At 42.6% G+C, this 27,139-nt stretch overlaps 1 protein-coding gene across 1 annotated transcript; it reads right to left on the reverse strand.

Moving 5' to 3' along the window:
* Nucleotides 1–1,266: 1,266 nt before the first annotated feature.
* LOC118389079 (phospholipid hydroperoxide glutathione peroxidase-like) lies at nt 1,267–26,586 on the reverse strand. Its single transcript, XM_035778812.2, has 7 exons — nt 26,358–26,586; nt 10,623–10,717; nt 10,147–10,291; nt 9,884–10,035; nt 9,602–9,626; nt 4,947–5,006; nt 1,267–1,900 (listed from the first exon to the last, which is right to left on the reverse strand). The coding sequence occupies exons 1-7, from the start codon at nt 26,376–26,378 to the stop codon at nt 1,868–1,870; spliced, it is 531 nt and encodes a 176-aa protein (XP_035634705.1). The 5' UTR covers nt 26,379–26,586; the 3' UTR covers nt 1,267–1,867.
* Nucleotides 26,587–27,139: the final 553 nt, after the last annotated feature.

Genomic DNA, 27,139 nt, shown 5'->3' on the forward strand with positions numbered 1-27,139 from the left:
CTACGTCTGTTGACTCATCCATCTGTAATGCATATAATTCACTGGCTTGCAAGAAAGCAGTAATTGTTTCAAAATATCTCCTGTCATGTCACTGAAGCATCGTGAAACAGTGTTTGAAGAATTCATTGTCTGTATAGTTTTTTTGGCCTTTACCCCAGCATTGTCCCAGCCATATCTGCGGCAGCAGGAAGAATGAAGTCCTCCACAATAGTATGGGGCTTGTCTGTCCTAGCCATTCGGTAGCTCACCATATAAGACGCTTCTAGCCCTTTCTTGGTATCTGTTGCTTTTATACATGTCTTACTACTCGAAAGTCGTCTTAATTCTCTAAAAAAAACTGGCTCATTTGTCAAATTGCCATGTTTTGTTTCTAAATGTCTGCGCAAGAGTGGAGGTTTCATCGAGTTGTGAGAGAGTACTTTTTCACATATAACACACTGTGGCTGAGGAAAGGCACTCCTCCCAATATAAGTGAACCCCAAATCAATATAGTTCTCATCATATTTGCACGTTTTCAATGGTCCAATGTCCCTGTCTGTTGTTCGGTGCTTTCCAGGGTAAGGGGGCGGTAGCTCTTCGGCTGCATCAGATTCACAACTGTCAGTGTCCATGCTCATCAAATCAAAGTGTTTTTGTCACGTGCGCCGAATACAACCGGTGTAGACAGGTTGTGAATGACAATGTGAACTGCATTTCTAACAACTAACCTGACCCATCCATAGTCCATCTAATTTGTTTCAATCTGATTAGGGTTCAATGATGTATCAAATGCAGATTCATCATGTGTGTTCATTTGGAAATATTAACTCAGTGGCCAACAGTCTCTATCAACAGAGCAAACGGACGACAGGCAAGTAGTGACAATGGTTGTACAATAACATGTTTTGCTCTCAATCCAGTAGAGGGCAGTGTGACATGTATTTCAGCAGAATAGATTCACAAATTAAATTTCAGACACTACGATCTGATCCACTATCATATGAAGGGATGCTCTCAGGTGAAAATACATGTATCGCTTTTTAGGTAATTAGTAACTTGAATTAGTTCTTGTTGCATCACATGGAACAACCTTGTCCACATCAACTCATGGCAAAACATCGGCAAATCAAAACTCGTTACTAACAGGGACCATGATTTTAGTACTGTTCTACTTGTGTAGTGGGAATTCAATACAAAAACAGAATGACGTAAATAACTAAAAACATTCCATACCCCAGGACACTTCAACCGATGACTATCCCAGAAATAAAATAGCACTCTTATGCATAAATCTGAATAATTTATTAACGGGAAATACAAACAGGTTTACGTTTCGACATTAACACCTTCATCCAAGCCTTGTGTAGGAAAAGGTAAGAGGCACCATAACCTCCACGCGCCATGTCAATCAAACATGTCAAAATGATAGCAACTAGACATGGGCTATTAAAAACAAGTGTGAGTAAATTGAGTATAATGTTTTGGGGAATTTAAGTCCCTCAGTCAGTCAAGCACCTGATTATTTTGTTGTTATAGCTGGGCTGAAGCACGTTTACACTTGTTTTTTACGTTGAAAGATATAATTCCCCATAAACACACTGGACAACAGAATTAGCACAAAAGCGTTACGTTTATTATGGAATATGACACTAAGATCATATTTTCAGGGGGTCAGGATTCTTCTCCGGTGCTGGCTGGCTATGCCTACAGCGGGTCCTCCCAGGGGATTGGTTGCACGCCGTTTTCATCAGGTCTGTCCTACCAGCCAGGCTGGTTTGCGGACAGACTGTCACTGGTCTGGGGAATGGACCCACTCCCAGGCATTGGCTCACCGGAGAGGGAGGTATAGATGCAGTATCAGTGCATTAGACAGTCAGTGATGGAAGAATTACAGGTACGTGGGAAGATCCTTCTCCACAGCCTGAAATGGAGAATAAATAGTTGTGATGAATTGCATCCATGCCTTTTAGTTTCTCTCATTATATGGATTTAATATAATTCCATTTCATTTGTTAGGTAAGAGCTGAACCAGTAGGCCTATCTGTGCATTAGACATCTCTAACACAAAGAAAGCTCAGATTCAAATTCCTATTCAAATGAAATTGTATTTGTCACATGCGCCAAATACAACAGGTGTTGGTAGACCTTACCATGAAAAGCTTACTTACAAGCCCTTAACCAACAATGCAGTTAAGAAAATAGAGTAAAGAAAATATTTACTAAATAAACAATGAAAAAATGTAAAATAGTTTAAAAAAGCAACAAAATAAAATAACAATAATGAGGCTATATTCAGGGGGTACCGGTACCAAGTCAATGTGTGGAAGTACAGGTTAGTTGAGGTAATTTGTACATGTAGGTTGGCGTAAAGTTACTATGGATAGATAATAAACAGCGAGTAGCAGCAGTGTAAAAACAAAGGGGTGTCAATGCAAATAGTCCAGGTGGCCATTTGATTAATTGCTCAGCAGTCTTATGTTTTGGGGATAGAAGCTATTAAGGAGGCTGCAAATGAGGGTTGGGAAGGAACAGACAGAGTATCCCGTCTACCACACAACGACGTTACTACAACGTATCCAATTTACCAGCAGAGACATTCTTCAAAAGACTCGGTTGGGAAACACGGCCTTCCATCTACCACCAACCTACCGAAGCCCAGCTCAGAGTAAATATTTATTGCATGTTCCTTTTTCCAAATGGGCGGTAATTTAGAATGCATAAGATACTGTATTTACAATAGCACAGCTTCGCCCTTTGTTCCTCAGTCTTCCCACTCTTTCACTCAAACCCAGACCCTTTTCTTTTGTGTAACCAGCTGTCATATCTGTTCCGCCCGATAGGGACGTTTTCCTTTATGACGTAATTTGTAATCAAGTTATGATTTAATTCTGTGTATGTGTAATTCTGTGTGATTAGTTAGGTATTTAGTAAATACATAATTAAACCCAATTTTGTATTGCTGATTCAAAATTGTGTGCCAGGGTTCGTGCAGATAACCAAGAATTTACAACTTTCTGATGAGACTGAATTAAGATGACGATTAATATTACCTGCTATTGATGTAAAATATTACTAGGTAATTAAGAGTTTATTCAGAAGATAACAGCTCTATAAAAATTATTTTGTGGTGCCCGACTCTCTAGTTAATTACATTTACATTATTAGCTCAATCAGGTAATATTAATTACGGATAAATTATTTTGTAGAATAGCATGTCATATCACTTAATCCGGCATAGCCAAAGACATGATTAGTGATGAGCTTTGGGGGTACAATGGTGTTGAACGCTGAGCTGTAGTCAATGAACAGAATTCTCACATAGGTGTTCCTTTTGTCCAGGTGGAAAAGGGCAGTGTGGAGTGCGATTGAGATTGCGTCATCTGTGGATCTGTTGAGGCGGTATGCGAACTGGAGTGGGTCTAGAATTTCCGGGATGATGGTGTTGATGTGAGCCATGACCAGCCTTTCAAAGCACGTCATGGCTACCGACGTGAGTGCTACGGGGTGGTAGTCATTTAAGCAGGTTACCTTAGTGTTCTTGGGCACAGGGACTATGGTGGTCTGCTTGAAACATGTAGATATTACAGAATCGGTCAGGGAGAGGTTGAAAATGTCAGTGAAGACACTTGCCAGTTGGTCAGCTCATGCTCTGAGTACATGTCCTGGCTCTCCGTCTGGCCTTGTGAATGTTAACCTGTTTCGAGGTCTACAGAGAGTGTGATCACAGTCGCCCGTAACAGCTGGTGCTCTCATGCATGCTTCAGTGTTGCTTGCCTCAAAGCGAGCATAAAAGGCATTTAGCCCATCTGGTAGGCTCGCATCACTGGGCAGCTCGCGGCTGGGTTTCGCTTTGTAGTCTGTAATAGTTTGCAGTGTCTGCAAGCGTCATGTCAAAATAGGTTCGTTGAGCACCAAATATGGCGTTTCGCTGAACAACGATTTTCATTTACTCCCGTAACTGCTGGTATTTACTTCCAAAAAAGTTCTACAATTGTTTTTACAAGCAACTTAAAAAATGCCTCTTCAACACCTCCAATGTATCGAGCTGTTGTAGGCTAGACTTCTGACCTGTGAGTGGAAGTAATGAGAGATTGGAGGTGCCGAATAGGCACTTTTTCGGTTGATTGTACATATTTATTTACACCTTTTTTGGAAGTACATACGGGCTGTAACAGGGGATAGATGAAGATTGTTGCTCAGCGAAACTCCATAATTGGTGATCAACAAACGTATTTTCACATTATAACTTGCTGACCACACCGCCCGCGTTGCAAAATACTTTTATACATACAGTGGGGAAAAAAGTATTTAGTCAGCCACCAATTGTGCAAGTTCTCCCACTTAAAAAGATGAGAGGCCTGTAATTTTCATCATAGGTACACTTCAACTATGACAGACAAAATGAGGGGAAAAAATCCAGAAAATCACATTGTAGGATTTTTAATGAATTTATTTGCAAATTATGGTGGAAAATAAGTATTGGGAGAATGGGAGTTTTAATCGCAGCTTCCTAGGTGTTAGAGAGGTCTCTAACGCACATATACTGATTCAGGTAAGAGCCATGACAGTCGCAGCTTGCTCTAGGGACATTATGAGATACGATGTCTGCCCTATATTCACATTGTCTGCGTGATTGATAGAGGATTGCTGCCTGATCCCGATGCCAACACCCCGCTCATCACCCTCACATGACCTTCCAACCCCCCGCTACAGCAACACCCCACTCTGTTCAACTGAGAAAATTCATCACTAACAACAATTTTATGGTGTTGTGAGCACATGAAATGGTCAATAATGCATGCTTTTCAGAGGCAAAGAAACAAGGTATAATGTTAGGGAGGGTGATTCCAGGCCGGGCCTGAGGTTATGGTTGAGTACTGCTGTCTTACATGGATGTGTCAGTTAGTCCATCATAGGCCTATGCTGTAATTAGATTCAATGTGTGAGAGTAAAAGTCATTGACTTACGCTGGGATCACCCATCGGTCCATATCTCTTCATAACCTGGCCCTCTCTGTTGATAAGGAACTATAAAGCCAGAGAAAAGGAACTGAGGGTTGGACATTTAAACTAATTCTGCATTTAACATCCTGTTTCTAGCTGCAAAAACTGGTAATAATCAAAAGGTCTTGTTTTCGATTTGTTAACCCAACAATTCATGAATCTTAAAATAAACCTATAACTAAAGCTAGAATCCTTCATTTAAACAATGACACAGTGGGCACCCTGCCACTGGTTTGGTTTAAAAGTAAGGGGATGTGCTATGGATGCAAAGATGGACCATCCATGACATCAACATGTATAGTTTTAATCATGTTTTGAGGCTATACAGTGTTTGTTTACATTTACATTGTTTACAAACAAGGCATACACAAACTTCTATTTTGGGGTTTGACAGTTGAACTATGCTAATGATGCATTTATAAGTTATATTTTTCAAGAATCAATGGGTATATACAGTACCAGTTAAAAGTCTGGACTCACCTACTCATTCAAGGGTTTTTCTTTATTTTTACTATTTTCTACATTGTAGAATAATAGTGAAGACATCAAAACTATGAAATAACAAATATGTAATCATGTAGTAACCAAGTGTTAAACAAATCAAAATATATTTTATATTTGAGATTCTTCAACCCTTTGCCTTGATGACAGCTTTGCACACTCTTGGCATTCTCTCAACCAGCTTTACCTGGAATGCTTTTCCAACAGTCTTGTGGGATATGAGCCCTTGTTGGCTGCTTTTCCGTCACTCTGCGGTCCAACTCATCCCACACCATCTCAATTGGGTTGAGGTTGGGTGATTGTAGCGGCCAGGTCATCTGATACAGTACCATCACGCTCCTTCTTGGTCAAATAGCCCTTACACAGTCTGGAGGTGTGTCATCTGTTCATCTACTCTGTGTCTCGCAGAGATACGGCGGTTACAACCAAAAATCTCAAATTTGGACTCATCAGACAAAAGGACAGATTTCCACCGGTCTAATGTTCATTGCTAGTGTTTCTTGACCCAAGCAAGTTTCTTCTTATTGGTGTCATTTAGAAATGGTTTCTTTGCAGCAATTCGGCCATGAAGGCCTGATTCACACAGTCTCCTCTGAACAGCTGATGTTGAGATGTGTCTGTTACTTGAATTCTGTGAAGCATTTATTTGGGCTGCAATCTGAGGTGCAGTTAACTCTAATGAACTTATCCTCTGCAGCAGAGGTAACTCTGGGTCGTCCTTTCCTGTGGCGGTCCTCATGAGAGCCAGTTTCATCATAGCGCTTGATGGTTTTTGCGACTGCACTTGAAGGAACTTGAAAAGTCCCAGGTTGACTGACCTTCAAATCTTAAAGTAATGATAGACTGTTGTGTCTCTTTGCTTATTTGAGCTGTTCTTGGTCTTTGACCAAATAGGGCTATCTTCTGTATACCAGCCCTACAGTACCTTGTCACAACACAATGCATTTGAGCCAATCAGCTAAGAATGAAAGAAATTCCACAAATTAACTTAACAAGGCACAGCAGTTAATTGAAATGCATTCCAGGTGACTACTTCATGAAGCTGGTTGAGAGAATTTGTATTTTTATTCATCCTTTATTTAACTAGGTAAGTCAGTTCAGAACAAATTCTTATTTACAATGACGGCCTACCATAAGGCAAAGGCATCCTGGGGCTGGGAATAAAAATACCAAAAGGGGCTGAGATTAAAAATAATTAAAAATAAATATGTCCACGACTGAGTCTTTGAATGAAAAGATTGAGATAAAACTGTCCAGTTTGAATGTTTGTTGCAGCTCGTTCCAGTCACTAGCTGCAGCGAACAGAAAAGAGGAGTGACCCAGGCATGTGTGTGCTTTGGGGGACCTTTAACAGAATGTGACTGGCAGAATGGGTGTTGTATGTGGAGAATGAGGGCTGCAGTAGATATCTCCGATAGGGGGGAGTGAGGCCTAAGAGGGTTTTAAAAATAAGCATCAACCAGTGGGTCTTGCGATGGGTATACAGAGATGACCAGTTTACAGAGGAGTATAGGGTCCAGTGATGTGTCCTATAAGGAGCATTGGTGGCAAATCTGATGGCCGAATGGTAAAGAACATCTAGCCGCTCGAGAGCACCCTTACCCGCCGATCTATAAATTATGTCTCCGTAATCTGACATGGTTAGGATGGTCATCTGAATTAGGGTTAGTTTGGCAGCTTGGGTGAAATAGAAGCGATTACAATAGAGGAAACCAAGTCTAGATTTAACTTTAGCCTGCAGCTTTGATATGTGCTGAGATGTGCTGACAGTGTACCGTCTAGCCGTACTCCCAAGCACTTGTGCGAGGTGACTACCTCAAGCTCTAAACCTTCAGAGGTAGTAATCACACCTGTGGGGAGTGGGGCATTATTCTTACCAAACCACATGACCTTTGTTTTGGAGGTGTTCAGAACAAGGTTAAGGGCAGAGAAAGTTTGTTGGACACTAAAAGTTTTTTGTAGGGCATTTAACACAAAATCCGGGGAGGGGCCAGCTGAGTATAAGACTGTATCATCTGCATATAAATGGATGAGAGAACTTCCTACAGCCTGAGCTATGTTGTTGATGTAAATTGAGAAGTGCGTGGGGCCTAGGATTGAGCCTTGGGGTACTCCCTTGGTGTGACAGGCAGTGGCTGAGACAGCAGATTTTTCTGACTTTATACACTGCACTCTTTGAGAGAGGTAGTTAGCAAACCAGGCCAAAGAACCCTCAGAGACACCAATACTCCTTAGGCGGCCCACAAGAATGGAATGGTCTACCGTATCAAAAGCTTTGGCCAAGTCAATAAAAATAGCAGCACGACATTGTTTGAGAATCAAGGGCAATGGTGACATCATTGAGGACCTTTAAGGTTGCAGTGACACATCCATAACCTGGGAGGAAACCAGATTAAATACCAGAGAGAATACTATATCCATTAAGAAAGCCAGTCAGTTAATTATTGACAAGTTTTTCCAACACTTTTGATAAACAGGGCAAAATAGAAATAGGCCTATAACAGTTAGGCTCAGCTTGATCTGTGTGTGCAAAGCTCTCATCAAGGCAAAGGGTGGCTACTTTGAAGAATCTCAAATATAAAATATATTTTGATTTGTTTAACACTTTGTGTTGGTTACTACATGATTCCATATGTGTTATTTCATAGTTTTGATGTCTTGATGTTTTGATGTCTTTCATAGTTTTGATGCCTACACTATTATTATTATACAATTTAGAAAATTGTAAAAATAAAGAAAAACCCTTGATTGATTAGGTGTGTCCAAACATTTCACTGGTAGTGTACATATAAAAATCATGAGCTGGCGCACACCTAGAAACATTATTTTGTGTGGACGTGCTGAATACACTCCATATACAGTATAAACTCCCAGTAATTTATTGAATAAATCACCAACGTTTCGGCATCACTGTGCCTTCTTCAGGTGATGCCGAAACATTTCTGATTTAACCAATAAATTACTGTGAGCTTATATATGGAGTGTGTGACGCTCTTTATTTTTACTGTACATATAGTGTTCATTTAAAGTAAAAAATGGATGTAGCAATTAAGGATGTAGCAATCTAGCTTTAAGTTTGTATTTGTATTACTCTAGGCCCAGAAAGACCATGATAATACGACTACCTAATTCATTTTTTTGTAAACAAAAATAGACATAGGCCAGGGGTATTCAATCAGGGATCCAAGGAGGTACAGTGGGGGGGTCTGGAAAATGTGCTTTTTAAAATAAATGTTTTATGAATATCGCTATCAACAGAATAAACACATTTATTTACACACCTAGAGTAGAGAATATGATCATTTCTTTCCAATGATGTCAACTTTATTTCTTTACTCCTAATATTGAGCAAATTACTCCCACTGGAGTACCTGACATAGGCTTTGAAAAAGTCCCCGTGAATAGGCTGCTGGCTGCTGGTAAGCTTTCTTGACTTGGACATTCATTTTTGCCAACACATGGCTAAGCTTTTTTTCAACCAGTTAAACAGCTGCTCTTATTGAAAATACAGTGCATTCAGAAAGTATTCAGAACCCTTCACTTTTTCCACATTTTGTTACATTACAGCCTTATTCTAAAATTGATAAAATTATTTTTCCCCCCTCAATCTACACACAATACCCCATAATGACAAAAGCTAAAACATGTTTGCGGAAATTTTTGCAATAAGGCTGTAAAGTACCAAAATGTGGAAAAACTGAAGGGGTCTGAATATTTTCCAGATTAACTGTATGTTAGGAGTTAGCCTATTAGCTAGAAAGGTATGTTAGAGTTTACACTTCCAATTATAATGTGGGGAGGTGAATATAATGAAAAACTATCTAACAAATCTATTCCGATTTTAAAATGTTGATTACTTTTCCTTGCCGTTATCATTCACTTGATGGTAAGACATGCGAAAAAATGTGTGTGTTGTCAACGTATGATTCGTGTCCCTGGGCAAGAAAAGGAGGAAGAACCCTGACATAGGCAATATGAACTCAATGGACATGGCACTGAGCAACCTTTTCTTTCACGAGGGATATAATCTTGGCACAAAACTCTGGGTTACTCCAACTCAGCTGTGTCAACTTGTTCTGATGGGAATATCCGATGACTAATAAGAGATAAATATATACCTTAGTGAAATTCCACTTGATGCCACTGATGAGACAAAAAAACAAGATCATTAGATGAAGCAAACATTAACACAGTGACAATAACCAAACTCATACACGTTACATTAGAACATCTACTTATATACTGCATATAAGCCATTATGCTTATCTGAGCAATAGTAAACAGTTGTAAAAAATTAGATATCATGTGTTTTAAGTCTTAACATATGGTCAAAAATAATCATATGTGATGAGTCTAACCACTCCATTAGTAACACGTCTCTCCAATACGTCTCCACTTACTTTCCCAGGAAGCTTCTCCCCTTGGGCTGCTCCTTCAGCCACTTCCACATGGGGTGGGCGTTGGGCCCGTTCACATTGATCTTACTGAACATTGGGAAATCAGCATTGTAGGACTTGGCAAAATTCTTGATCTGAGATTCAGTGCCAGGTTCCTAAAATTAACACAAAATATAACATTGTAATAACATAATAATAATCATGTTGTAAAAATGCTTTAGGTGTATACTTGAGACTTGAAATAAATAAAAATGAGATGTAGCTACCTGTCTCCCGAACTGGTTGGAGGGGAAGGCCAGGATGCGTAAACCTTTCTCAGCGTACTTCGCGTGCATCTCCGCAAACTGAGAGTAGTTTACTGGGGTTTTACTTCATTTAGAGGCAACATTGACGATGATAACAACGTCGCCCCTACACACACACACACACATTAAAACACAGGAGATAACAGGTTCAGAGCTTTTGGAAGGGTGAATGATGTATAACATGATTGTGGTTATTTAGCAGGGCCAGAAACTAAACGAGTATCGCGATACTCTATAGTATAGTGGCAAGGAAACACTTCTAGAGGAAAACAGTCCTAATGTTGGAAACAAACACAATATTTAACATACAGCAGGTTTTTAAGGACCAAAGAGTTGTTTTCATTTTTGCCATGAAAAATAATATTGCAATACTGGTATCGTCACAGCCCTATTATATAGTATTTTAGAATGCTGAGTAACTTCTTCCACCTTCTCACCTGTATTTCTCGAGGGATACCTCATTGCCATCAATATCCTTTGCAGAGAAGTCATAAATAGACGAGGCCGTCTGCCAGTCCTCTGTCGAAGCAGACTGGGAAGGAAGAGAATAAAAGAAGAGTGAGTAAAATATGAATGTGTGTCCTGTTTGGTGCTTGCTCATGAATACCTGTCTGATGTGCGTGCAGGTACATACGTGCGCTTTCTCACGCTCACTGTAAAGACTAACTAAGCCTGAGCCAGAATGTCAGCGAACCTCACTATCTCTCTCAAAGTGATATTAAAAAGTGATATTAAAAAGTCAATATTCTAATAAAATGCCTTGGTGCTCATCCATTCTACACCGAAATCTGTCACACCCTGATCTGTTTCAACTGTCCTTATTTTCCCCGGTGTATATATCCTTGTGTTTCCTGTCTCTCTATGCCAGTTCGTCTTGTTTGCCAAGTCAACAGCGTTTTTCCTTGCTCCTATTTTTTTCCCAGTCTCTTTTGTTTCTAGTCCTCCTGGTTTCGACCCTTGCCGAACCCACCTGCCTGTTCAAGTCTGCCTATCCCCTTGTACTGTTTGGACTCGGATCTAGTTTTCTGAACCCCTGTCTGGCCTGACCTCGAGACTGCCCTTCGTCTGGTACTGTTTTGGACTCTGACTGTTATGCACATGAGTGAGGACCCAAAAGCGGTTTAACAAATACAGAGTCCTTTAATGTCAAAACACAGGGAAGACATAGATCCTCTTCAGATGTATATCATGGCAAAATAGACAACCCGCAGAGAGGGCGACAAATGAATCATAAAGTCCTTCTGATAATTACAGAAGAGTCCCCTTCTTAGCAGCAGAGGAGAATAGCTGGGTTAGAGTCCCCTTCTTAGCAGCAGAGGAGAATAGCTGGGTGAGCGGCGACAGACTGCTGGTCTCTCTGGGTAGGCGCGGGTCGTAGAGGACAGAGGTACCTGATCACACGTAGCATCAGATGAACAGGTAGATTCCGACAGGACGGGACAAGGGTGAAGCAAACAAGACGATAGTTTGGTTCTGGCATGAGAAACTCAAACGAGAATCTGACAAAGACAGAAGCAGGAACAGAAAGAGAAATAGAGACCTAATCAGAGGGAAAAAGGGAACAGGTGGGAAAAGGGTGAACGAGGTAGTTAGAGAAGATGAGGAACAGCTGGGGGAAGGAGAGGAAGAGAAGGTAACCTAATACGACCAGCAGAGGGAGACGGAGTGAAGAGAAAGAACAGGAACAAGGAACAACATACATGACAGTACCCCCCCACTCACCGAGCGCCTCCTGGCGCACTCGAGGAGGAAACTTGGCGGCAACGGAGGAAATCATCGATCAGCGAACGGTCCAGCACGTCCCGAGAGGGAACCCAACTCCTTTCCTCAGGACCGTACCCCTCCCAATCCACTAGGTACTGATGACCACGGCCCCGAGGACGCATGTCCAAAATCTTACGGACCCTGTAGATAGGTGCGCCCTCGACAAGGATGGGGGAGACGAGCGGGGGCGCGAAGAACGGGCTTAACACAGGAGACATGGAAGACCGGGTGGACGCGACGAAGATATCGCTGGAGAAGAAGTAGCACTGCGACAGGATTAAGGATCTGAGAAATACGGAACGGACCAATGAACCGCGGGGTCAACTTGCGAGAAGCTGTCTTAAGGGGAAGGTTCTGAGTGGAGAGCCATACTCTCTGACCGCGACAATATCTAGGACTCTTAGTTCTACGCTTATTAGCGGCTCTCACAGTCTGCGCCCTATAACGGCAAAGTGCAGACCTGACCCTCTTCCAGGTGTGCTCACAACGTTGGACAAAAGCCTGAGCGGAGGGGACGCTGGACTCGGCGAGCTGAGACGAGAACAGCGGAGGCTGGTACCCGAGGCTACTCTGAAAAGGAGATAGCCCGGTCGCAGACGAAGGAAGCGAGTTGTGGGCTTATTCTGCCCAGGGGAGCTGTTCTGACCAAGACGCAGGGTTACGAAAAGAAAGACTGCGTAAGATGCGACCAATAGTCTGATTGGCCCGTTCTGCTTGACCGTTAGACTGGGGGGTGAAAGCCGGAAGAGAGACTGACGGAAGCCCCAATCAAACGGCAAAACTCCCTCCAAAATTGAGACGTGAATTGCGGACCCCTGTCCGAAACGACGTCTGACGGAAGGCCATGAATTCTGAAAACATTCTCGATGATGATTTGTGCCGTTTCCTTAGCAGAAGGGAGCTTAGCGAGGGGAATAAAATGAGCCGCCTTAGAGAACCTATCGACAACCGTAAGAATAACAGTCTTCCCCGCTGACGAAGGCAGTCCGGTGATAAAATCTAAGGCGATGTGAGACCACGGTCGAGATGGAATGGGAAGTGGTCTGAGACGGCCGGCAGGAGGGGAGTTACCGGACTTAGTCTGCACGCAGACCGAACAAGCAGCCACGAAACGACGAGTGTCACGATCCCGAGTGGGCCACCAAAAACGCTGGCGAATGGAAGCAAGCGTACCCCGAACGCCGGGGTGGCCGGCTAACTTGGCAGAGTGAGCCCACTGAAGAACGGCCAGACGAGTAGGAACGGGAACGAAAAGAAGGTTCCTAGGACAAGCGCGCGGCAACGGAGTGTGAGTGAGTGCTTGCTTTACCTGCCTCTCAATTCCCCAGACGGTCAACCCGACAACACGCCCCTCAGGGAGAATCCCCTCGGGGTCGGTGGAGACTACTGACGAACTGAAGAGACGAGATAAAGCATCAGGCTTGGTGTTCTTAGAGCCCGGACGATAAGAAATAACGAACTCGAAACGAGTGAAAAACAGCGCCCAACGAGCCTGACGCGCATTAAGTCGTTTGGCAGAATGGATGTACTCAAGGTTCCTATGGTCAGTCCAAACGACAAAAGGAACGGTCGCCCCCTCCAACCACTGTCGCCATTCGCCTAGGGCTAAGCGGATGGCGAGCAGTTTGCGGTTTCCCACATCATAGTTACGTTCCGACGGCGACAGGCGATGAGAAAAATACGCGCAAGGGTGGACCTTGTCGTCAGAGAGGGAGCGCTGAGAAAGAATGGCTCCCACGCCCACCTCTAACGCGTCAACCTCGACAACGAACTGTCTAGAGACGTCAGGTGTAACAAGGATAGGTGCGGATGTAAAACGATTCTTGAGATGATCAAAAGCTCCCTGGGCGGAAACGGACCACTTAAAGCACGTCTTGACAGAAGTAAGGGCTGTGAGAGGAGCTGCCACCTGACCGAAATTACGGATGAAACGACGATAGAAATTTGCAAAGCCGAGAAAGCGCTGCAGCTCGACACATGACTTAGGAACGGGCCAATCAATGACAGCTTGGGCCTTAGCGGGATCCATCTTAATGCCTTCAGCGGAAATAACAGAAACAAGAAATGTGACGGAGGAGGCATGAAAAGTGCACTTCTCAGCCTTCACATAAAGACAATTATCTAAAAGGCGCTGGAGGACACGTCGAACGTGCTGAACATGAATCTGGAGTGACGGTGAAAAAATAAGGATATCGTCAAGGTAAACGAAAACAAAGATGTTCAGCATGTCTCTCAGGACGTTATTGACTAATGCCTGAAAGACAGCTGGAGCGTTAGCGAGGCCGAAAGGAAGAACCCGGTATTCAAAGTGCCCTAACAGAGTGTTAAACGCCGTTTTCCACTCGTCCCCCTCCCTGATGCGCACGAGATGGTAAGCGTTACGAAGGTCCAACTTAGTGAAAAACCTGGCTCCCTGCAGGATCTTGAAGGAGAGACCAGAGTAGTAGCGCTCACCAGTAGCCCTCCGCTTACTGATGAGCTCTGGCTTTTACTGGACATGAAGTGACAAAATGACCAGCGGAACCGCAATAGAGACAGAGGCGGTTGGTGATTCTCCGTTCCCTCTCCTTAGTCGAGATGCGGATACCCCCCAGCTGCATAGGCTCAGCACCCGAGCCGGTGGAGGAAGATAGTAGTGATGCGGAGAGGGGGGCAACGGAGAACGCAAGCTCCTCTCCACGAGCTCGGCGACGAAGATCAACCCGTCGCTCTATGCGAATCGCGAGTTCAATCAAGGAATCCATGCTGGAAGGAACCTCCCGGGAGAGAATCTCATCCTTTACCTCTGCGCGGAGACCCTCCAGAAAACGAGCGAGCAAAGCCGGCTCGTTTCAGTCACTGGAGGCGGCAAGAGTGCGAAACTCAATAGAGTAATCTGTTATGGATCGATTACCTTGACATAGGGAAGACAGGGCCCTGGAAGCTTCCTCCCCAAAAACAGAACGATCAAAAACCCGTATCATCTCCTCCTTAAAGTCCTGATACTGGTTAGTACACTCAGCCCTCGCCTCCCAGATTTCCGTGCCCCACTCACGAGCCCGTCCAGTAAGGAGAGATATGACGTAGGCGATACGAGCTGTGCTCCTGGAGTATGTGTTGGGCTGGAGAGAAAACACAATATCACACTGGGTGAGGAACGAGCGGCATTCAGTGGGCTCCCCAGAGTAACACGGCGGGTTATTGATTCTGGGCTCCGGAGATTCGGAAGCCCTGGAAGTGGCCGGTGGATCGAGGCGGAGATGGTGAATCTGTTTTGTGAGGTCCGAGACTTGGGCGGCCAGGGTCTCAACGGCATGTCGAGCAGCAGACAATTCCTGCTCGTGTCTGCCTAGCATCGCTCCCTGGATCTTGACGGCTGAGTGGAGAGGATCCGAAGTCGCTGGGTCCATTCTTGGTCAGATTCTTCTGTTATGCACGTGAGTGAGGACCCAAAAGCGGTTTAACAAATACAGAGTCCTTTAATGTCAAAACACAGGGAAGACATAGATCCTCTTCAGATGTATATAATGGCAAAATAGACAACCCGCAGAGAGGGCGACAAATGAATCATAAAGTCCTTCTGATAATTACAGAAGAGTCCCCTTCTTAGCAGCAGAGGAGAATAGCTGGGTGAGCGGCGACAGACTGCTGGTCTCTCTGGGTAGGCGCGGGTCATAGAGGACAGAGGTACCTGATCACACGTAGCATCAGATGAACAGGTAGATTCCGACAGGACGGGACAAGGGTGAAGCAAACAAGACGATAGTTTGGTTCTGGCATGAGAAACTCAAACGAGAATCTGACAAAGACAGAAGCAGGAACAGAGAGAGAAATAGAGACCTAATCAGAGGGATAAAGGGAACAGGTGGGAAAAGGGTGAACGAGGTAGTTAGAGAAGCTGAGGAACAGCTGGGGGAAGGAGAGGAAGAGAAGGTAACCTAATACGACCAGCAGAGGGAGACGGAGTGAAGAGAAAGAACAGGAACAAGACATAATATGACAATACATGACACTGACCCGGTTTATGAACTCTCGCCTGTCCCCGACCTACCTTTTGCCTACCCCTTGGATGAATAAATATCGGAGCTCAACCATCTGCTTAATGTGTCTGCATTTTGGTCTCGCCTTGTGTCCTTATAGAAATCCATGTAATAACACATTTGGAAAAGGTGTTTGAATGACAGAAAAGCAGCAATTCATATGTGTTAACGTTACTGATTACAAGGGTGTGTTTTCCCCTTCAGCAGTAAACTATGCACTTGGCATACGTCCAGAGACAGATTCAACAGCAGAAAACCTTCCCTAGTCAATATCTCCAAAACATTTTAATCAAAGTGCTGTTTTGATTCACCATTCCTCAGTAATCTTAACAATGTCGAGAGCATGACAGAGAAAAGGACAGCGGACCCTAGTAGATGCTTGACTACCTTTCAGTAAATGAAAATGCAGAAAGCTTATGTCTCACACACCGTTGACCGTGAGCCTTTCGGTGCAGCGTCCACTTTAAATCCTCCAATTTATGAAACACTGTAAATAATTAACTCGGAAGATACAACATTCTTCTCTGATAGGATGCTTTCATGCTGACCACTGACAGGCAAAGGATGAGAACACCTACAGTCAGTGGTGCTCATAAAAACAAAGTGTTCTCTTCCTAGATGTGAGATATAGCCCTGCTGTTTTCAACTCTCTAGAGACAGCAGGAGCGGTAGAGATACTTTTAACGATCGGCTATGAAAAGCCAACTGACATTTACTCCTGGGGTGCTGACTTGCTGCACCCTCGACAACTACTGTGATTATTATTATTTGACCATGCTGGTAATTTATGAACATTTGAACATCTTGGCTATGTTCTGTTATAATCTCCACCCAGGCACAGCCAGAAGAGGACTGGCCACCCCACATAGCCTGGTTCCTCTCTAGTTTTCGTCCTAGGTTTTGGCCTTTCAGGGGAGTTTTTCCTAGCCACCGTGCTTCTACACCTGCATTGCTTGCTGTTTGGGGTTTTAGGCTGGGTTTCTGTACAGCACTTTGAGATATCAGCTGATGTAAAGCGTAACTTGCACAGACGAAAGGTAAACACATCTTACTCAATCTTTGGGAACTGACCTTGCTTAACACAGAAGGTTATATCGGTCAAAAAAGAACAGAACACTCAAAGTAGTGGTCCTACTCCTCTCTGACTCAATGATCAGTAAGATTTCACATCAACATTAACATAAAAAAAATGGGCGGAGAAAAAGTCTAATGCTGAGTATTGTCACACCCTGATCTGTTTCACCTGTCTTGTGCTTGTCTCCACCACCCAGCAGGTGTCTCCCATTTTCCCCATTATCCCCTGTGTATTTATACCTGCATTTTCTGTTTGTCTGTTGCCAGTTCGTCTTGTCCCGTCAAGTCTTGCCAGCGTTTTTCTCTGTGTTTTTTCCTCTGTCTGGTTTTTGTTCTCGTCTCCCCGGTTACAACCTTTTGCCTGTCCTGACCCTGCCCACCATCTACATCTGCCAACTATTTACCAGGATTACAAACCCATCCCTGTCATCAACCTGCCTTTTGCCTGCCCCTGTGTACTCAAATCTCTGAGACTTGAACCATCTGCCTCACTTGTCTGCATCTGGGTCTCACCCTGAGTCATGATAAGTATAGTATCCCTATGCTACAAAACCCCACTATTTCACCAAACTACACTGAACAAAAAGAAAGTGTAAAGTGTAAAGTGTTGGTTCCATGTTTCATGAGCTGAAATAAAAAATCTTCGAAATATTCCATCTGCACAGAAAGATTTTTTTCTCCAATTTTGTGCACAAATTTGTTTACATCCATGTCGGTGACAATTTCTGCCAATATAATCTAGCCACCTGATAGGTGTGGCATAGCAAGAAACTGATTAAACAGCATGATCATTAAACTGGTGCACCTTGTGCTGGGGACAATAAAAGGCCACTTTAAAATGTGCAGTTGTCACACAACACAATGCCACAAATGTATCATGTTAAGGGAGCGTGCAATTGGCATGCTGACTGCAGGAATGTCCACCAGAGCTGTTAACAGATAATTTAATGTTAATGTCTCTACTATAAGCTGCCTCCAACGTCGTTTTAGAAAAATTGGCAGTACGTCCATCCGGCCTCACAACCGCAGGATTTTCACATTCAGCTTCTTCACCTGTGGAATTGACTGGGGGGGTCACCAGTGAGTGGGCTGGCAGCCAAGTGGGTGGGCCTATTCCCTCCGAGGCCCACCCTGCCCAGTCATGTGAAATTCGTAGATTAGGGCCTAATGAATTTATTTCAATTAACTGATTTCCTTATCTTAATTGTAACTTAGTAAAATCTTTTAAATTGTTGCAAATATATTTTTGTTCAATATCATTTCAGAACATCTTTAGAACAATATGGTATAGAATAGAAACAACATATGTGCTTATGTTTGCATTTTCGAAGCAAGAGAGGATCTGAGAATCAGTATTTTCATATGAGGGTGGTGGTGCCAGGCAATGCCTTATATGACATGCAACAGAATTGATTCAGTAGAGGTCATTTCACCATTCTGAAAAGGTGAAGCCAGAGGAAAATATGAACCCTTCACAATGTTTCAACTTTACCACTCACTGATGTCATCTAACAAACAAGGTAAATCATATAGCCTACTCACACATATTAAGGATATAAAGGAAGGTTCTGACACCATACAGCAGGGATCGTCAACTAGATTCAGCTGGAACATAATTACAAATAATCTGTAGACCGCAAATTGACAGCAAGAAGCCCAAACAGATACAATATTTGACTAAAACAATTATTTCAAAACCTGCTTACATTTGTATACGGTCATATACACTGAGTGTACAAAACATTGGAACACATTTCTACATGACATAGATTGCAGGTCAAAGTTATGATCCCTTATTGATTTCACTTGATTTCAAATCAGTGTAGATGAAGTGGAGGAGACTAAATAATGATAATTATTGATTTTTAAGCCTTGAGACATGGATTGTGTATGTGTGCCATTCAGAGGGTGAGTGGGCAAGACAAAATATTTAAGTGACATTGAACGGGGTATGGTAACAGGTGCCAGGCGCACCGGTTTGAGTGTGTCAAGAACTGCAACGCTGCTGGGTTCTCAACAGTTTCCCGTGTGTTTCAAGAATGGTCCACCATCCAAAGGACATCCAGCCAACTTGACACAACTATGGGAAGCATTGGAGTCAATATGGGCCAGCATCCCTGTGGAACGCTTTCAACACCTTGTAGAGTCCATGCTGCGACGAATTGAGGCTGTTCTGAGGGCAAAAGGGGGTGCAACTCAATATTAGGAAAGTGTTACTAATGTTTTGTACACTCAGTGTATATATACATTTCTATTTCTAATATGCGTGGGAATACTTTGGAACAGATTTCTAGAAGGCTTGGGGGCCAAATAAAAATCACCAACTGGCCGCCAGTTGGGGAACCCTGCCATATAGCCTACCCTCTGTATACCCCCATACCAAATAAATATCTTAACTGAAAACCAGACAGATGATACTTGTCAATATCTTTTCCAATTTACAGACACAATATCCTTTAACACCCTGTATTTCCATAGCTTTTTCACAGACATCAAATGATGAATGCATCATCCAGAGTATAATGACATACTAAAACACAAACTGCTAAATTGTCCTAATATGCACTGTAGGTTAGACCACTTTGCTGGTAGCAGGTTATCAGTACAAACCAGAAGGGCAGTGGAAGTAATGGTTTCATGACACATCCGATGTGGCAGGGGTGGAATAAAGTCCCCTGTAAACAAGAAAGGCAAAAACAATACAATAGCTACAATCAACAATGTTAGACACACTTGGAATTCAGTAAACTAATAATCTACATGTGTTTTTTATTAGATAGCTAATGGTAAATGTTATGATATCAAATTCATTCTGAATACGACTAACAAGGACTCCACAGCTTGCCAATGCACCAAATATCAAGGCACAATTCATTTGCCATATTTTGTAACTAGATTGATGTAGCAATACATGGCTACATACATAAGGGTTTGTTGGTTGTGAACATAGAGAATGACAGAGGCCTATAGTGGGTATTACCATTGGCTGAGCCATTGAGGGCATCCACCATTTCTATGTAGACTAGGGATTCATATCACAGATTAGTTATACAAATCTTTGTTCATATTTTCCAGAACATCTACCAAGTTTCAATACCGGGAATAAATCACATTTATCCCAAGAAATACCTTTAAGAAAATCGCATCCAGGGTTCTCCCAAAATAAAAACAAACATTCTCTGCACAACTATGTAAAGGTTTCACAGCAAGTGAAACTGATATTTAGTAATGATAGAGTAACTTTGATCACCAATGACATTGTGATTTGCGAAACAGGCCGTTCATAAATTTAGAGCGTTATCATGTTTCTCATTTGATTCAGTGCATTTCATCAGTAGGCCTAGGCTCCAATTTGCATTCCGCCCAAACAGATCCACAGATGATGCAATCTCTATTGCACTCCACACTGCCCTTTCTCACCTGGACAAAAGGAACACCTATGTGAGAATGCTATTCATTGACTACAGCTCAGCATTCAACACCATAGTACCCTCAAAGCTCATCACTAAGCTAAGGAACCTGGAACTAAACACCTCCCTCTGCAACTGGATCCTGGACTTCCTGACGGGCCGCCATCAGGTGGTGAGGGTAGGTAGCAACACATCTGCCACGCTGATCCTCAACACTGGAGCTCCCCAAGGATGCGTGCTCAGTTCCCTCCTGTACTCCCTGTTCACCCACGACTGCATGGCCAGGCACGACTCCAACACCATCATTAAGTTTGCAGACAACACAACAGTGGTAGGCCTGATCACCAACAACGACGAGACAGCCTATAGGGAGGAGGTCAGAGACCTGGCCGGGTGGTGCCAGAAAAAAAACTATCCCTCAACGTAACCAAGACTAAGAAGATGATTGTGGACTACAGGAAAAGGAGCACCAAGCACTCCCCCATTCTCATCGACGGGGCTGTAGTGGAGCAAGTTAAGAGCTTCAAGTTCCTTGGTGTCCACATCAACAACAAACTAGAATGGTCCAAACACACCAAGACAGTCGTGAAGAGGGCACGACAAAGCCTATTCCCCCTCAGGAAACTAAAAAGATTTGGCATGGGTCCTGAGATCCTCAAAAGGTTCTAAAGCTGAAACATTGAGAGCATCCTGACCGGTTGCATCACTGCCTGGTACGGCAATAGCTCGGCCTCCGACCGCAAGGCACGTAGAGGGTGGTGCGTACGGCCTAGTACATCACTGGGTCAAAGCTGCCTGCCATCCAGGACCTCTACACCGGGCGGTGTCAGAGGAAAGGCCGTAAAAATTGTCAAAGACCCCAGCCACCCCAGTCATAGTCTGTTCTCTCTACCACTGCATTGTGTCCCACCACCCGCCAAACCCCTCTTTTTACGCCACTGCTACTCTCTGTTCATCATATATGCATAGTCAATTTAACCATACCTACATGTACATACTACCTCAATCAGCCTGACTAACTGGTGTCTGTATATAGCCTTGCTACTGTTATTTTCACATTTCTTTTTAGTGTTGTTTTATTTCTTTACTTACCTACACACACACACACACACACACACACACACACACACACACACACACACACACACACACACACACACACACACACACACACACACACACACACACACACACACACACACACACACACACACACACACACACACACACACACACACACACACACACACACACACACACACACACGCACACACACGCACACACACGCACACACACAATCACATACCTTTTTCTCACACTATTGGCTAGAGCCTGTAAGTAAGCATTTCACTGTAAGGTCTACTACACCTGTTGTATTCGGCGCACGTGACAAGTAAACTTTGATTTGATTTGTTTATATTTTTGTTCAGTATAGTAGCTGCATCAACTTTCACAAATAGCTAACTAACATTAGTTGTAAAGAATATATGACACCCAAATCACATAAAAGGAAGCAATTGCTATTCACTAGTTATTGTTTTATGCTTCATGGTGTAATGGAGTATGAATGACCTATCTTGTTTGCTATAGTTTTAGCTATGCTTCATGGTTCAATGGATCCAGTATGAATGACCAGTCTTGCTGCCACATTATATGAAAAGGCTCATTGTACAACTATCTCCTTGTTGGTCAGCTGTGTGATGACGGAGGCTACCTGGTGAGCCAAGGTGAGTTGGACCAGACCTTTGTATGAGTTTAAAAGTCAGTTCGAGGACAAACCCAGCGAGGGTCATACACAACGGCAGACCCCACCGTACTGGTAGTACATAACGATGACCCCACGGACCAGATGTTTGTTTTCTTTTCTGGTAATGTTATTGACCGTGTAGCCACAACATTGGGAGTCGCCCAATGTAGGCCTTAATATTAACCAGGCAGATGAAATATGAGTCGGCACCTGTCAGTTTGCTTTAGTCCTGTAATTGTTAAAACAATATTGAATTCCTTCATTTTCACCCATGCAGAGAAGCCTAAAGTTGGTATCAAGACCGTCAAGATGTACTGCCAGCGGATGCAGGTGGAGAACATCACACTAGCTGTACTGCACTCTAGTTCAGATGGGAATGACACCTTCCGCTAAGCAGGTGAGGTTTTCAAATGAACAACTTTGATGTACATCTGTGTACATTTAAAACCTCCTGATGCACGGATCTCGCTAACGGGATCAAAATCGACCACATCCGTTGAAGCTGGAGCGCGGCAAATTCAAATGACAAAATTGTAATATTAAACATTCATGAACATACAAGTGTCCTACATCATTTAAAAGCTTCACTTCTTTTTAATCCAACCACGTTGTCAGATTTCAAAAAGGCTTTACGGTGAAAGCACAACATGCGATTATCTGAGGACAGCGCCCCACACCAAAATACTTTTCCAAACCAGCACAGGCTTCACAAAAGTAACAAATAGCGATAAGATAAATCAGTTACCTTTGAAGATTTTCCTCTGTTTGCAATCCCAAGGGTCCTCATTTTCCAAAAAACAAGCCTGAGACCCTTTCTAAAGACTGTTGACATCTAGTGGAAACCATAGGAACTGTAATCTGGGAGCTATTTATTTGTATATCCCATAGACAAGAATTGAAATGGACTGTGACCTCAGAAAAACATTTTCAGGATGGATTTTCCTCAGATTTTCACCTGCCATATCAGTTCTGTTATACTCACAGACATTATTTTAACAGTTTTAGAAACGTCAGAGTGTTGTCTATCCAAAGCTACCAATTATATATGCATATCCTAGCTTCTGTGCCGAGGTAACAGGCATTTTACTTTGGGCATGTCATTTGTTGGAACTTCCGAACACTGCCCCCTAGCCCTAAGAGGATTCATTAAAGGCTATTTTTTCATATCATATTTTAGTCACTAGTTGACATGGCCCCCCAAGTACATCCTGGAACTGTTTCTACAGCAGGATCTTATAATAAACATCACTGAGCATCAGGTAAGCAGATGGAAAAATTCAGATTTTTGTTGATATGATATAGTCATTAAACAATATCACAGTAATCTAATATGATTGTCTTGCTTTTCTTCCTTTTGTTGCAGCTGGTTCCTGAACACATAGTCATGACAAAAGAGGAACTGTCTGAATTGCTGTTACTACAGTATCCTTTCACAGCATGGAATACAAACTCTTATCTGGATGGAGTATAAATCCTCTATTGTATGGGCTGTATTAACAAGCATAGCCACCACAAATTATCAAACTTAAAAAATAAAATTTTTAAATGATTCACTTCGATAAATTACAAATTGGTGATATTTTTTAAATATTTATCTAATACTGGATCACATTATATAGATAGTTGTGTGTAGGGACTCCTTCACCGGTCTCTCAGTCAACTGAAGGAAAGCCAACTGCCTACAGTAGGCTCCAACAAGGAGACCCTGTGGCCTGGTACTTTGGATTGAAAAGAGGCCAGGTACAAATTCATCTCATTGACCTATTGCCTAAAATGTGTTTAAAGAGATTCTCTGTTAGTTTTGTATACTTTTTAGCCAGTAGTTCTGAAAGTAGCACTCACCAGCCAAAAGTAGTCCCTGAAAATGGTATACTATTGTACAGTGCCTTCAGAAAGTATTTATATGCCTTGACTTATTCCTCATTTTGTTGTTACAGCTTGAATTCAAAATGGATCTCACCCATCTACACACAACAGCCGACAATGACAAAGTGAAAACATGTTTTTAGAAATATCTCATATTCATGATGTCTTTGTGAGACGCAGAGTAGGTGAACGGATGATCTCCACATGTGTGGTTCCCACCGTGAAGCCGTGAAGGTTTGCTGGTGACACTGTCTGTGATTTATTTAGAATTCAAGGCACCCTTAACCAGCATGGTTACCACAGCATTCTGCAGCGATACGCCGTCATATCTGGTTTGCTCTTAGTGGGACTATCATTTGTGTTTCAACAGGACAATGACACAAGACACACCTCCAGGCGGTGAATGGGCTATTTGACCAAGAAGGAGAGTGATGGTGCTGCATCAGATGACCTGGCCTCCACAATCACCCAACCTAAACCCAACTGAGATGGTTTGGGATGAGTTGGACCGCAGAGTGAAGGAAAAGTAGCCTAAAAGTGCTCAGCATATGTGGGACCTCCTTCAAGACTGTTGGAAAAGCATTCCAGGTGAAGCTGGTTGAGAGAATGCCAAGAGTGTACAAAGCTGTCTTCAAGGCAAAGGGGGGATACTTTGAAGAAGTTTTGATTTGTTTAACTTTTTTGGTTACTACATGAGTGCTATTTTATAGTGTTGATGTCTTCACTATTATTCTACAATGTAGAAAATAGTAAAAATAAAGTAAAACCCTTGAATAAATAGGTGTGTCCAAACTTTTGCCTGGTACTGTAAGGATTCACACCTCGAGTCAATATGTTGTAGAAGCACCTTTGGCCGCGATTACTGTTGTGAGTCTTCCTGGGTAAGTTTCTCAGAGCTTTCCACACCTGGACTGTGCAACATTTGCCCATTCTTTTCAAAATTCTTCAAGCTCTGTCAAATTTGTTGTTGATCATTGCTACAACCATTTTCAGGTCTCGCCAAGTAGATTTAAGTCAAAACTGTAACTCGGCCACTCAGGAACATTCACTGTCTTCTTGGTGAGCAACTCCAGTGTAGATTTGGCCTTGTGTTTTAAGCTATTGTTCTGCTGGAAGGTGAATTTGTCTCCCAGTGTCTGGTGGAAAGCAGATTGAACCAGGTTTTCCTCTAGGATTTTGCCTGTACTTAGCTCCATTCCGTTTCTTTTTTATCCTGAAACAATCTCCAGTTCTTAACGATTACAAGCATACCCATAACATGATGCAGGCACCACTATGTTTGAATGGAGAGTGGTACTCAGTAATGTTTTGTATTTGCCCCAAACATAACACTTTGCATTCAGGACAACAAGTTTATAGCTTTGCCACCTTTTTTGCAGTATTACTTTAGTGCCTTGTTGCAAACAGGATGCATGCTTTGGAACATTTTTATTCTGTGCAGGCTTCCTTTTCACTCTGTCAATTAGGTTAGTATTGTGGAGTATCTACAATGTTGTTGATCCATCCTCAGTATTCTCCTATCGCAGCCATTAAACACCGTAACTATTGTGAAATCCCTGAGCGGTTTCCTTCCTCTCCAGCAACTGATTTAGGCAGGATGCCTGTATCTTTGTAGTGACGATGAATTGATACACCATCCAAAGATTAATTAATATCTTCACATGCTCAAAGGGATATTCAATGTCTGCTTTTAGTAAAGATCATCAGACCCAGTGACATATCACCAACAGGCTGGTCCAGTGAGGATTTCAATGTGTTGTTAATCATTTCTTATGACTACAATACATTGTTTATTCAGATGTATTGGGGATTGTAGTTCATTTGAAAAAGTTCCTTCTGATTCTACTCTTGTCCCTTTAGCTACACTGCGCTGTTTGTAAAGAGCAGTGGGTGAGCCAAAACTGAGCCAATACGGTTGTTTACTCGTGGATTATTCTACAGCTGGCCTCACATTTCTTTGGATGAAGCGAGGGATTTTCTTTGTTAGTACAGGTTTGTAATTTTGTACAATAAATCTTTAAACAGACATCGTTGGAACAACACACGAATGGAAGTTGCTCACATTGATTGTGTCAAATTTCACATCACAATTGTTGTTAGGCTAATATAAAGGGGAACACAGTTAATAGATAATCTCAACTGGTGGAGTGCATGGCAAGTTTTAAAACTAGCAAGTAGAAATATAGGCCATGGGGGCCATTAGGTTGAAGGTGTTAATCTAATGACCTTAGCAAAAAAGTACAATATACTGAATCATGATAAATTAACTGTAAAAAGTTCATGTCCACATACCTTTTTCCTGAAGTGAGCCATCTACTGTAGTGTGGGCAGACTGAGCTAGGCAAAGGGCTTGAACAAAATTCAAATGTTGTGGATAATGTTTACGTCAATGGCACTACAGGACTATTATTAAAAAATTTGCCTAACCAGTGACTGTTTCCTGATTACTAAACCAGCCTTCATTCTTTGTTTAGTGTGGGGGGTCACGGTATGAGATGGACATTAGTCAACTGGCTTGGTTAACGTTCTGGTTCCTTCTTCCCTTTATAATACCATTCTCTCATTGAACGGTGATACCGCGATCACACTTAATACTGTAGTTGGTTAGTGCCCATAAGCCTCGTTTACACCTTATGCTAACATGTGAGTTTCATGATCTGAGCAATATGATCCAATAACTATCTGATCAAGGTGTCACGTCTACACATTGTATGAGAATGTCTCTTATCCGTCCACTGTGTCTGCATTGTGATCAGATTAGCTGGTGCCTCGCTGTATGCAAATTACTTGACAGATATTATTTCAAAATAATATGAAATTATTTTATGACAATACTGCCTTAAGTTAATGCTGCTACCACTCAGTGGAGTTAAACCGGTATAATGATTTAAATGTTTTGACCTGTTTACACTTGATTGATATCCAGACCAGTGGAGGCTGGTGGTAGGGGCTATAGGACAGCCTCATTGTAATGGTTGGAATGGAATCAATGGAACGGTATCAAACATATGGAAACCACGTTTGACTTGGTTCCATTCATTTCAGTCCAGTCATTACAATGAGCCCGTCCTATA

The sequence above is a fragment of the Oncorhynchus keta genome, chromosome 1 (assembly GCF_023373465.1).
Source record: "Oncorhynchus keta strain PuntledgeMale-10-30-2019 chromosome 1, Oket_V2, whole genome shotgun sequence".
NCBI classification, from domain to species: domain Eukaryota; kingdom Metazoa; phylum Chordata; class Actinopteri; order Salmoniformes; family Salmonidae; genus Oncorhynchus; species Oncorhynchus keta.